The 13,545-nt window shown below is 44.0% G+C and overlaps 1 protein-coding gene across 7 annotated transcripts in view; it reads right to left on the reverse strand.

Moving 5' to 3' along the window:
* Positions 1-465: 465 nt before the first annotated feature.
* The window catches only part of adgrl2b.1 (adhesion G protein-coupled receptor L2b, tandem duplicate 1), an 86,143-nt gene continuing 73,063 nt past the window's right edge, over positions 466-13,545 (reverse strand). The window contains exons 15-22 of one of the 7 annotated variants that reach the window (XM_084058698.1): positions 13,444-13,510; positions 11,289-11,380; positions 9,578-9,746; positions 8,000-8,128; positions 7,118-7,214; positions 5,888-6,013; positions 3,303-3,356; positions 2,551-2,643 (exon numbers count right to left, since the gene is read on the reverse strand). In XM_084058698.1, coding sequence (XP_083914824.1) covers positions 3,319-3,356; positions 5,888-6,013; positions 7,118-7,214; positions 8,000-8,128; positions 9,578-9,746; positions 11,289-11,380; positions 13,444-13,510 — 718 coding nt within the window. In that variant the 3' untranslated portion in view covers positions 2,551-2,643; positions 3,303-3,318. Of the gene's footprint in view, positions 2,644-3,302; positions 3,357-5,887; positions 6,014-7,117; positions 7,215-7,999; positions 8,129-9,577; positions 9,747-11,288; positions 11,381-13,443; positions 13,511-13,545 lie in introns of all 7 variants that reach the window. The other 6 variants (XM_084058695.1, XM_084058697.1, XM_084058699.1 and 3 more) reach the window with 6 other exon arrangements.

Raw genomic sequence — 13,545 nt, forward strand, 5'->3', positions numbered from 1 at the left:
TGATATTCAAACAACGAGGCAGAGCTCTGCCTTGGCCCGCTCATCAGCCTCTGACAGCCAACTGGCACCCAGCGCTGACTAATAGAGTGCGCGTCACAGTTCCACTCGGCAGTGGTTAGATACATGTCTGCTGTAAGTAGGTGGGTGGTCAGTTGAACAAGGACGCCTTGGATGAAGCTCATTCTGACTCTACTAAATCAGTACTTTAGAGTCTCGTCAACCTTTCGTGACTGCAGTGCTGCGTCAGACCTGAGAGAGGATATATCACATTAACCTGTCCTTCATATGATGTTCTTCCATTTCACAGAGTCTGAAAAAAAAGGATGACATATCTTGTTAGTCCATGCATAATCACTGTCATAGTCACTCTTGGCACTTGGCAGGACCTTGACATTTTTTTAATACATATTATCCTTCATGGATGAGTTTCTATGCAAAATACGAAGAAGGGAGAAGGGGTCTGAGAACAAGAAAAAATCTCACATTTATTTAATATCAAACAAGAGTTGAATTAAATATCAGCTGATGATGGGCTCTTACAAAAGAAATAAAATGAACCTAACAGTGCTGAAACAAGTCACACTTTTCAACCATGTTCTTTTACCCCCACATTTTTGAATAGCTCAGTTAATAAATTAATTAGTGTCAAAGAATGAAATATGTTCGCAAAACTGCAAGATCGCATTGACACAAAGAAATTCTTGAAACCTGACAATTTCTTTCAAGTTAAATAAATTACACAAGTATCCAATTCACTCCAAATCTGTGCATGGCATGGTGTTAACAAATATACTACTGGCAAAAATGATCATTCATGAAAGCAAAAGCACTTCACAAGCAGGGACTGAGAGAGTGAGCATGGTATTTCATATTCTCTCCATACATCTTTTTCATATTCAAACATACTACATAAGTCAACTGTGATAGAGTTAAAAACACACCATTTTGAACAACGTTGTCAGAACTATCCTCTTAACATTGAAAGGACGTAGCCTACAGTCTTTACTGAATGGATGCCATTTCATTTTTTCTTTTCTTTGTTGTTTATGTTCACCCTTTACACTAGTGGTACAGCAAAATATATTTTCTTTAGCTGTTAACTTTGACAACAGTTAAATGTGCAATAGAGAAAAATATAAGGCCTGAGTCTGAATTAGTGGTTGCTTTAATTTTATAGTCCTGACTGTGTACTGGAGACACACTTCTTCTAATTCCTATAATTCAGGACTAAACTCATCCTTGTTGTGGAATGTCCTCCAAAGTATTTCAGGAGTGTTCCATAGTTCTAAACTTGGGATTATGACCCCCATCCCCCGCCCTTTATTCTTCCACCTTTCTTTCAATACAATACAATTGCAGGCTGGACAGGGACGGCGCCAGACTTCTCTCTGACACACAGAGCGGTCTGTACATTATTCTCTGCACCTCTTCTAGTTCGACAGCAGAGCAATTCCAGTCCACAGACGTCTGGTCTCAGAAGGACTTCTTGAGCGCCCGCGTGTGTGTGTGTGTGTGTGTGTGTGTGTGTGTGTGTTTTTTTTTCTTTCTTTTTTTATGAAGTCTGTGTGCAAAAGTCATCCATTCCTTCCATTTCCACCACTTAAAATAAAACAAAAAAAAACATTTCACTTCCTTTTCTAACAGGAAGGGCATTTAGAGTGCAGAGCAGAACTTGGCAACAGTTTTGACATCAACCAAAAGCACCCATGTGTTCCGACCCGTGCAAAACAGACGATGGTTATCCACCTGCTCAGAGACTGGTAATGAGCTGCATCTGTCCGTCCTTAGGGGCCTCTCCCTCTGGCACGCAGTCCTCAGTGCTGGCTGGGAGGATGCACCCGTCACTGGTGCCTCGGTTTATATGGTAGTAGGACAGCGGCTGGGGCCCGTCTCCCAGCTCGGGCATGCTCTTGTGATAGACGCCCTCACTCTCGCTTCTGGGGGACGGGGAACGGTCCTCCTCTTCCTCGGGGGGGTACGGCGAAGCTGAGGGTGAGGGCGAGTCTCTCAAGTTGGGCATGCTGGTATACAGGGAGTCTCTATTATTGTTGGGCGACTGGGAGCCGGCGTCCTCCGCTGCCGTGACAGTCTCTGGGCCGGGGCCCCCGCAGCCCTCCAGGCGCCTAGGGGCCTTCTGGGCGCTGTAGAGGAGGGAGTGAGTCCTCTGGGGGAGCAGCGGGGCCTCCAGTACCTCCTTATGGTGAGGGTGTAGCAGCAGCTCCAAGGTGGCGGCGTGGCCGCCTCCTCCTCCACCGCCCCCTCCCCCTCTCTGGGGCGACGAGGCCTCGGTGTGGTCCGCCACGATGGCATCGTCCTCGCTGCCGCTCTCACCCCCACCTCGGTCCACCATAACCCTGGTCTGGGGAGGCGGGGCCCTGCTGTCCCTCTCCCTGGGGGCATCGCGGCCCTTGGGAGCGGGGGGGCCCCCGCGGGGCCGGAGGTTGTTGTGGACGATCTCGGAGATGATCATCTTCTCAAAGGTGGCGTCGTCCAGAGTGAGGGCCCCAAGGTCGCCGGGGCCTCGGACGCCCACGTCTTCGTAGTCGCCGTCGCCGCGCAGGGAGTAGCTGTTGTTAAAGTTGCCGTTAAGCGGGAGGGTGTCCATGGCGCTGATGTCCCTGCTGTTGGTCATAGAGTGCTGTCCTGCAACGAGAGGCAGAAGCACGACGTTAGAGGTAGAGTTGCGTGGTTGTTCGGAGCAGTCAGACAGTTTCTGAATCACGACCCACATACAGCTCCATACTGATCAGGAGACTCTTTGATCTCTGCCTTAATCAACATTTTATACAGCGTATATATATGTAAATATACACTTTAAAAAAAAGTTTCTAAAGTTCAAAAATGATTCAGTAAAAATCAATTTGTTCCCCCATCATAACTTTCCTCATTATACCTGAATATCATTAAAGCCAATCTAGAGATTATCCTGAACAATATTTTGACATTATGAAAAAAGAAGGCAGAAACACTCAAAACACACAGCAACACACTGATATGTAGGAAGAAGCCAGGTATCAACAGAGAGAAACAACAACAACATCAATGGACAATGGGGAGAGTCAGAGAGAAAAATAGAAAAAGCAAGCTGGGGGAGGGTGGGGGGAGGGAGCATTGCGGAGGTAAACGATGAATAAAACATTCCACCCGTTAAAATAAAGCAAGACAAAAGAGTAATGTCGAACACAGACGGCCAGCCACCTCTCTGCACTGGGGCCCACAAAGCACAGCAATCCCCCCCCCCCCCCCCCCCCCCACACACACACGCACACACCAGCACAGACAGGCAGGGTGCAATGACTCACTTTGCCACCACTCACATCAAGTGTGTCTGCTGAGGCTATCTGGCCTAAGAACTGCTGATGTGCAAAAAAAAAAAAAAAAAGTAAAACAGATGCTTTTTTTCAATTGCAGCAGAAACGAGAAAATTACTGAAATAACTTAAGACAAAAGTGGAGGCTTGTAAAATCAGGCCCGGATTCAGTCAGTCCAATTTAAGATAATGTCCTTACAATTAGCTGAGATTTGAAACAAATGCGATCAGTTTAAAACATTTTCAGCATAAGTCTTCAGATAGAGAAATGGCAGCAAATTAGAGTTCGTTTGGTACAGGACAAACTAAGGACAACTGAATCCTGGACTCAGCAGGTGGAAGGGCACAGCAGCAAGCACATTTCTCTTTTTCTATAAATAAATGACAGCTACATTTCCTCGCAAACATCATGTCTTTCCCTCTTCTGAGTGGTACTGATTTTAAAGGTTTAATTAATTATCTGATACAGTCATTTTAACTGCATAAAATGTTCACTGTAGATTAGTCTGATAGCCCGTTTTTCGAAAGCCCTATGACCACGAGTACACTGTAATATCCTGAGTTAATTTTAACTCAGAGTGTACAGATGTAACTCAATGGACCTAACTCCGAGAATCTCTTGGCGTTAAATTAACACTCAGGATTGTCCTGAGTAGCAGTAGAGCGGGAATGGCAGATGATATGCGAATTTGACTGGATGGGAGGATGAGCCTATAAATGAGAGGCCCTGCCTCATTTCTCACACAGAAAAAGAGGAAGACTGAGGCCTAGGGTTTCAGATAAATTAGTCTGAAAAGTGTGAGACTGAAAAAGATTGCAGCTCTAGAGAGGCACAGTGCCGCTCGCGGAGAGAAACGAGCGTAAAAACACACATCAAAGACATTTCCAAAGAGAGTGCAGGGAGCGGGGAAAGAGCGAGCGGGCAAAAAGGGGGGAAGAGGAAAGAGGAATGACAAAAGAAATTTCCCTGAATACACCCTATTCCAGATTTGCATTTGTTTATGCACAGGCAGTCATTTTATTGCAGACAGGTATTGTCTACCGGGAGAGGGGGGGAAATGATGTGAACAGAATTTAACTGGACACCGCGACAGCTGCACTCTGGGAAGCGTTCCAGCAGAGATTCGTCCAAGATGTTCTCTTTACCGTTTTTTTACTGCATGAAATGAACATCTGCAGAGTATTTCTTCGTATTAATACACTTATAATAGCAGCCAGGATCGTCCTTTTTGCAGGGGCTACATGTGATGACTATAGCAGGCGAACATTTGGAATAAACTCATGTTTAACTCGACAGTCTCTCAGTGTGTATTTCATACTTAGCTGGTGATCTTCACACCAGGTTTTGACATTTGCCTGTTACACTCTTGCCTATTATCCCAAAGCCCGTTTCCATGTGTTAAAATCCTTCATGCAATTCTCTAGTTTGTCAGCACTTCTTTATCTGTTAGTCGATAATGAACGTATTTTAGGCTTTAAGTATGTGTAGTATTCCCCTGGTGGTTCAGTGTATCTCTCCAGTGTTTCCACATGGTCAAGTAGTATGCCTGTGGGACAGATTGGCCGGGGGAGGGAAGAGGTGAGGACAGGATTATTCTGACACTCAAAATAAACGCTTAATTAAGCGTTTCCACTTTTTTTCCACCTCCAATGAAACGTGCTATCAAGGAATTGTCACTTGCATAAGTAAATATTTCAGCGCCATAATGCCTTAATAGGAATATACTACAGTGAGATTGTGGGAGATTTGAGCATGGCGACACAGTTCGCTGAAAGCCTTTGATTTCCACACAGCGATTGTTTGGCCCGCAATCCTGCTTCATTATCAGGCGGACTCACACTCTTGAGTGGTCTCATTGTGCTGTAAGTGAGCTTGTGGACGCGTCAAATGGAGGACACCGCCGAGTGCAGTAGCTAAACTATGCGCGTCTTCCTTCCTTACACACATTTGCCATAGCGCTGCTTTCTCCCATTCCCTTTCATCATCAAATGCCTCTGAACATCCAAGGGTTATAATTCTGCCCGCATTGCGTCATGTGCTCCCATTTTCCCCCCCTTTTTGCTCTAACAGTGGGTAACTAGGTCACAGTACACACTGGCAGGATTCAAATCAAACTGAGAACAGCCTGTACTTGACCAAAAAATATGAAGATTTTTCCCCCCCCAACATTTCAATGTGTTGTAAAGATATAATCCACACTCCAACAAGAGTTATATGGAAATAGTCTAAAATATCTGGAGGGAAATGTAAGCATACATTCAACACAGGGGAATTCCCATATGTCTCTTAAAGTAGTCTAGATAAGATAACAGTGGCTGCTTGGAGCCGTATCTCCGCCTGTGTTTAAAAAGGAATTACTGGCGTAGATAAGACTTAAATACAGAGTGAGTGGGGATGAGGAAGAGGAAACGGTGAATCCACGGCAGTGAGTGATTTCCAACCCTTTTGGTTGCATGCTGTGTCGGAGCCACCGGGCCAGAGCCCTTCGTCTCTCCCTGTCTTTGTTTGATTTCTTAGACACGACAACACAAAGCACTGATCTATACAAGAATGAGAGGTCAAGGGTGGATGTGCACCTGGAGAGTGAAAGGCCGGTGGAGAGGGGGTGTTGCATACCACCGTTTCCGCCAGCAGGTTGTTATAGGGGTTAGTGTCGTGGGCTCGGAGGAGAGGGTTAGTTAGGAGGTAGTTGCCAGTCATCCCTGAAATAACAGGAAGAGAGAAGGGGTGAATGAGAGAAGGGGGACACAAAGTAAAACAGACAGACCACAGGGAAAATAGGCATTTGCACAGAGGTTGAGACATGTCACTGTCTGTGGCAGTTAGCCGGGCGGTTGTCAGCATAAACAAAAGGCCTACATTTGTTGTCCCTAATGTGACAACGGCAAAGATTTATAACCAATGATTCGCCTGCCTTCAATTAGGAATAAAAGCACAACATTACTAACGTTGGTTAAAGCAAAACATTGTCCAAACACACAGCCGATGTAACTGACAAACAATGTTATTGTGAAAAGTGTGCATGATTACAGTCTTGTCCAAACGGCATTACAGTATTGTTTATGCGAAGCAAATTCCTGTAAACAAAACTCATCCAGTCGAGACAGTGGATGAAACATGTCTTATGTGGCCTGCAGTAAACAATACCATATCCCTACCTTCCACAGTGTGGGTTTGGTACATCTTCAAGAATGTAATAACTTGCTCAGTCATTTCGATGGATCTCTAGAATACTGTGTGCTGGCAGATCAATTCATCTGAGCTAATTCATAGCCACAGCCAGCACAGTCAGGGCACTGTCTAGAGCCTGAACTTGAGAACACTCAGATCTATCTCAAAACCTGCACTGACCTCCATCTGCTTTCCCTGATCCCCACCCCACCCCCTGCCTTTAGCCTGACAATCAAGCTGGGGTGAGGATGAGTAAGAGAGTCTTCTGCACAGCCAGGAGCTCTTCTCAGGGTCATTGAGAGTTGAGCACAATCTCAACATCGGCAGCACAGTAAATAACACACATCTTCTCTTGCACTCTTAATGATCCAGAAAGCACATATTGCGGGGGCACCGCCACATACATTGATGGGCCATGATCATTTAAGTGTTACTTTTGATCGCATAACGCTAATCTTAACAAAACCAACAACACTAAATCAAGTTTCATCTTGAAGGGGGCGGTTTCGGTTCGAGCTGCCGCAGTGCCGCATCAGTCGCGTCTATTGAAGAGTTCATTTTGAATTCCGGGCATCATCTCAAAGAGAATAGGGCATGCGTCTTGTCTGGCGGAAGAGACGGTTGCAGTTGCTTACCCTGGTTGAGTGTGGAGGTGCTGTTGATGTCTCCTGAGATGAAGGAGGACTCTGACTGCTTCCTGACGGTGTCGTTCCACATTCTCCTGATGCGGCTCTGTGCGGACAGCAAAGATACCATTGATCAGCACTCAAATCAGATGCCGCTCTTGTTCAGCCTCTTGGCCCTGTGGGACGATGGGCTATGTGTGCTTTTGATGCAAACCAGTGCTAGCAGCTGTGATTTAACTAACTGCTTGATGATCAATAGATTCAGGTACATAGTGCTAGGGATGAAACAAACCCTGCACATCTTATTGACCCAACTAGGAGAAGAACTCAATGCACCGTTAAACATGCAATCTGAGAGCTAGGCCTTGGGTGTCTCTCCTTTCCCTCAGTAGGGAGAACAAAAAATCAAAATCTAATTCCCAATGTGGTGCATGTTGTACTACAACCGATATATTGGTTTAGCCAATATTTCGGTCATTATTGGACTTTTAGACTTTTGGTAACAGCAATTACGCTGTCGATGTGTCCCGATTTTTAACAACTTTCAACCTTTTGTCCCTATTTTGGTCATGTCATTATATGAATAGGACTTAAGTGATTAATAAACTATACCGTGCCCTTTGGGTACCGGCCTACTAGGGAACGATGCAAGTTGGGAACGATGCAAATCAGGAATGCATGCCCCACCCCGTTATGCAATACCCGTTATACACAATGTCAAAGTACCCGTTGTAAACGTCTGTCTGTTTTGTGCCCAAGTGGAAAAGTCCTTGTGCAGTGGTAAACGTCTGTGGAGAATGTCTGAAGAGTGTAAAGTGTGAAGTGGACTGACTAACTAATCAAATGGCAGCGGTGGTCTAGGACTCTCCAAAATCGGTATCGGTATAGTACCTGTGTAGCAGATGAGTAGCGGGCAGTGGATCGGGAGGTGGCTGTCTTGGCTGAACTGTGGGGGCCTTCAGAGGGCAGGCCTCCGCAGCACTGTGACTGCCGGAAACATTTGCTGTACTCTTTACGGACCTGCAGAGGGATGAAAGATCAGGCCCGACTGAGAACAGAGTGAACACAAGACAGCGAAAGTCCTCTGCCAAGGGACATGTCAAATCCAAATCTTAATCAAACGCCATCCACCCACAACAGTGCAAATACCAAACGTGTGTGTTACTTCTATCATGATAACATGTGGGAAGATGAGACGTTTGGGAAAATGTGATCCCCCGAAAAAAGAATCATGATTAGTCATATCAAACATGTATTTAACAAACAAGGGGTTGTGAAATACACATAAATATTAGCAACACCCAAATAGTTACTTGAATGCAGATACAGGATTGTATATAAAGGATTGTACCAGTGGTCTGATATCTTTAGCCCACTGACTATGAATCACAGTATACTTGGTTTATACATGGTTTGTTTTGACTTTTGAGAAAGCCATTGGATTCAGTTCAATTCAGTATTGTATGAAAAATCTAATAATGCAGACAAATGAAAGTTGTTTGAGATAGATAATCCAACACATGAAATATCATTGCTTGAAAAATAGTACAGAGAGAAAAGACTGATTTATCAACACAATTCAAGCATTTACTCAATAAAGTCAAATAATTCCAAGTAACTGGTCGCCTCACCTCACCTGTGATTACACACATATGTATAGCCTTTAAAAAAATGCAACATATTCAGTTTTCATTACTTATTTTTCTTCGCCGGCACCTCATGAATACAGGTGTGCATTGCATCTCCTTGGACTTTGTATGGAGAAGATGTCAACACAAATAAAGCCCTTAATGGGCTTTTATGTACACTATATGGTGTGAATAGATAATAACATCCATTGACGCTGGTATGGTCTTTTAATTAGGGTTGTGAATCTTCTGCTATCTCATGATTCGATTCTGATTCTTGGGGTCACGAGAAAAAATATTCTCCATTAAAAATGATTGCCATTCAGTTTTATCTAAATTCTTTTAATTCACAACAGTCATATTGTTTTCATTTGGACTTTAACAACCAAGTCTAGCCTACTTATTTCCAACAGCTCAAACAAAGAATTATATAATACCAGAGAGGGTTGCTTGTAAAAATTCTTGGCTTTGATGGAATCTAGATTAGGTGTACAGTGCAACACACACCTCAGCTGTGCTGAACTGAAAGTGACCGGAGTTAGTTTAATTTTCCCCCTAAAGCCCTTGAATATGACTGAAGATATGATAATGTTTACTGTGATTATGGTAAGCTTCCATTTCATATCACACATACCATAGAGCATAGAGTAAGAACTCCTGTAACTTTCACCAGCAATATATATATACAGTATATACAATATATATACATATACATATATATATGTAAACGTAAATAGGATTTAAGTGGTTAAGCCGGAAACATACAAAACAGAACATACAGCTGTATTTACAGCAGTCCAAATGAAACACCTTTGTTCACTTAACTCAAACACACGCCTACCTTCTTCTGGAGCAGACAGTGGAAGATGAAGATGAACATGCCTTGCAGAGTGTTGAAGATGGTGAAGAGGTAAGCCATGACAATGGAGGACTCGTTGAGAAAGAACAATCCAAATGACCATGTCAAGCCTAAGAGGCAGAGCAGAGCAAACGCCCCCAGCACCCAGGACCTGCAACGACAGGACAAAACACTGATTAACAATGAACAAGATAGGTTCAACAATGACAATTTTCCATGCCTTTGGATTTCAGTTCGGATTGAAGTTTCTCTGCTCCTAGAGGCAAGCTTGCTTGGAAAAGGGGCCCCATATCCTCATTTGCTATTTTGCTTCGGGACATGTTGTATAAACAGTACATATAAATGCTGACCCGAAGTTTTGGAGTGGACATGCATACAGTATTTGACACCAAGTCAAACAATATTTCCTTGGTCTTCCATGGGGTTTGGATACAGACTGCCAATGCAGCAGGTTTTCATTGGCCGCTTCCAGGAAAGGCCTAGAGGAAATCAGATAACTAACAGTGAGTTCCAATGACGACGGCTGGTAGCTATCGATACACAGGAGAGAGTGAGCTATCCCGAGAGAGAGAGAGAGAGAGAGAGAGAGAGAGAGAGAGAGAGAGAGAGAGAGAGAGTGAGAGAGTGAGAGAGAGAGTGGGGTAAGAAAAGAAGATACCAAAGCAAACTGAGACGCCATTGTTGCAATGCCTTTGAGAGGGGATCCATTGACAGACCGGGAACAAAAATGAGCAACTGTCTAGCAGGAGAGATGTGGCTGATAAGACTTGGCTTTTGTGTTATTGTGTATTCAGCTCAGTCTTTTGTGATTATGTCTGTGCAAGCAAGATGTTTTGCGCATTGTTATTTTTGCCCAAACTCAAGTTATTATTTCAAAGTCTTAGTTAAGTACATAGTTAAGTGCTGACAAGTAAGTAAGTGGGCGATATGGAGTGGTCTCCAATTAATGACAGTTAATGAGTTTCGCCTACATTGAATTATTTGTTTGGGAAAGCTCCTATCTACAAAATGTTGTCAAACCTAACAACACTCATTAATTTAATTGATGCAGAGGTCAAATAAATAATCTTTTGCTTTTGTAAAGTGGGAGGAAGAAACACATTACAGCAACTAGCTCACATCTTGCAACACCCACATACAGCATATGTCAGTTTTCTCTAAAACACAACATTGAACAAGTCTTCAGTCAGAGAAATTGCTAGGGGAAAGTCTTTTATCAAGCGATATGGCAGTATGGCAACTATGGCTTGCTGAGAGAAGGGAGCTGTGGCCCCTTTGCAGTTTCTCCACCTTTAAATCTACAAGCCATATGGTTGAGGCTGTAAACCATGCCAACACAGGAGCAACAGATACAAGAGGTTACACGTGCAGTTAAGAAGAAATAAAAGAGGCACCATTATCCTGCATTGTGCAAACGCTGCACTTGTAAAATGTGCAAAAAACAACAACAACAAAAACACCACCTGAGGACAGAAATTAAATCTGAAAGGAAGAAAGGAAATATTGGTCTCGCTTAGTTATAGAGAACGGATAAGAAGACAAAATGAAAAGGTCAAACGCCGCTGTGGAAATAGCAGAATCAAGGCAAAAGCAGTAATGGTGCATATTATTTTTCTTCCCCATAACTGACCCCCCATTTTGGACCAAGCAACCACAGGCCAGCCACCTGATCTCCCAGAATGACACCCCTCACCTGATACCCCCGAGCCTGGATGAGTCGGGTTTCATGGAGGTGGAGTGCTTCACCATCTTGTACATAGTCACCACCAGGAAGATGACATTGAGCTGTCAAAACAGAGGCATATCAGGGTTAACAGACCGCACTTAGAACGGCATTCAGTTCCTGATGCTAACACCGATACCTACGTTTCACATTGACTTACTGTGGTTGCGGAATATTGCTTAATCTATACTGGAGGTTTTGGCTCAATAGCGAGCGTCAACACCGGCGTACCTTTACCGAGAGGGAAATGAAACTTTAATGAGATACACTGCAAACAAAACAAAAAGCATGGGGAGGTTAATGCTTTGGTCTACTTCACGCAGCTTAGGTCTTTATGATAAACTGAGTGCCTTGTAGGTCTCTTTCCTCTCTTCTCTCTGACATTACACAAAATCCTGGGTCTTGGCCAAGTGCAGAGAGTATTTCCTCATCAGAGAGAGCATGGGAATGTAAATCTAACACAGCCCAAACAGATCTCATCCACCACGGACAGAGTTCCAGAAAAACACAGAGAGGCAAGAACAGAGTAGAGTGCTGTATTTTAGAAACAATTGTCTAAGGCCAGGAAAAACATCAGCATATTCAAGTGATCCGTCCAGAGGTTTCTCTGCAAGCGCTGGAGGGCCCCATCACCACCAAGGGAAAGGGAGGGGATGTACTTGAATTTGGCTCGCTAGTATATTAAACTTCCATAAAGCATTTCAATAAATAACCAACCCCCCCAAAAAAGTCTTGATTTTCAAGTTATTATAAGGCCTCGAGCCACAATCTGCCCCAGGCATATTTACTTTGAAAACCCGACCAATTTACACAAAAGAAAATACATGACAAAAGCGCATCGGCTGGCAAGAAAGCCAAAGCATACTGGTCTAGATTATTGTGTTCCCACATTAGCAAATACATTATTGGGACTGAATCAACTAGTAAGAAAGATCCCTATCTCTTATGAACACACTATGGAACAATACAAGCATCGAATTTTTTAAAACAGAAAGATAACGAATAGTAAATGTGTGTGGAAAAAAAGAAGCAGAAGCCACAGACAAGAGGGGAAAACTAGAAAGAAAGAAGTGATAAAAAAGGAGCGATAGCTGAAGGAGGACTGGTGGAAAAGACAGACAAAGGGTTCTTAGACCAGAGCTCCAGAGGAATGCCACCAGCGCCAATTTACGTCCGCATGAGTCGAGTCAGTGGCTGCAGATGCATTTAACACACCCGCAAGTGATGACACAGATCTGATGAGACAGACAGACAGACAGACAGGCAGGCAGGCATGCACTCTGCAGAGAGCTGAGGCAAAAACTGCACATGGAGTCCCGCTCAGTCCCCAAGGGCCCCTCCTCGGCCTTATCCACGCCGTCAAATCCTCAGTGTTACTTTAACTCCACGAGAGTGTAAAATAATTTGACCCAAATGGATCTGTAAGATCTGTATATTTAAATATGAGTGTAGAGATGGAACCAAATTTGGTTCCATTTGCACACTCTCGGAGTTAAATTAAGACTCAGGATTTTATGGTGTGTGAAGTCAAAGTGGACCACATGAAATATTAAGAGGTGAAGATGGAGTGTCTGTGTGCTGGGATTGGCTGGGGAGGCGTCATGATCCTCTTGGCGGACTTGGAGGACTTGGAGCTGTGGTGGTAATAGCTGTCTGGCCCCCCTACTCATTACTCTCATGTTCATCTGTCTCTCTCCCTCTCACCCTCTTGTTTTTCTCACTGAGCAAATGACCTTCATGCCTGAGCCACTGCCAGTCTCTCCTCCTGATTGCAGGTGAGGAGTGCTCTGCTCTGGATGTGCTGCCTGCCTGCGAGGGACAAACAGCTATAGAAGTTGTTGCTGCCTACAACCCCCGTTGCCATTTCACAGGATTTTCATAGCTGAATGGACACTGATGTACTCATGTCAGCTATAATGGGACCACTTTGCTTTCATGCAAATTGATCTGAGAAAGCAGAGCTAAGTGGCCACCCGCCCGCCCAAGGAGAGGGGGTAGAAATCTATAAACTTATTCTCTTCTCTGCAAGAAAGGACTTGTCATACGACACCCCCGAATGGATTAAAATGTACAAAATAATTATCACTCCCCCACACATGCATGAGCGCAAACGATTTCAGCTTACCATAATTATGAAGGTTACAGGTCCGATGAAGCTCCAGATGAAATGGTTATCAACCCTCAGCCAGCATCTGCAAGATACAAAATGTGATATCTTTTTACAGGA

Source organism: Gymnoscopelus microlampas (genome assembly GCF_963454915.1).
Source record: "Gymnoscopelus microlampas genome assembly, chromosome: 5".
NCBI lineage: Eukaryota > Metazoa > Chordata > Actinopteri > Myctophiformes > Myctophidae > Gymnoscopelus > Gymnoscopelus microlampas.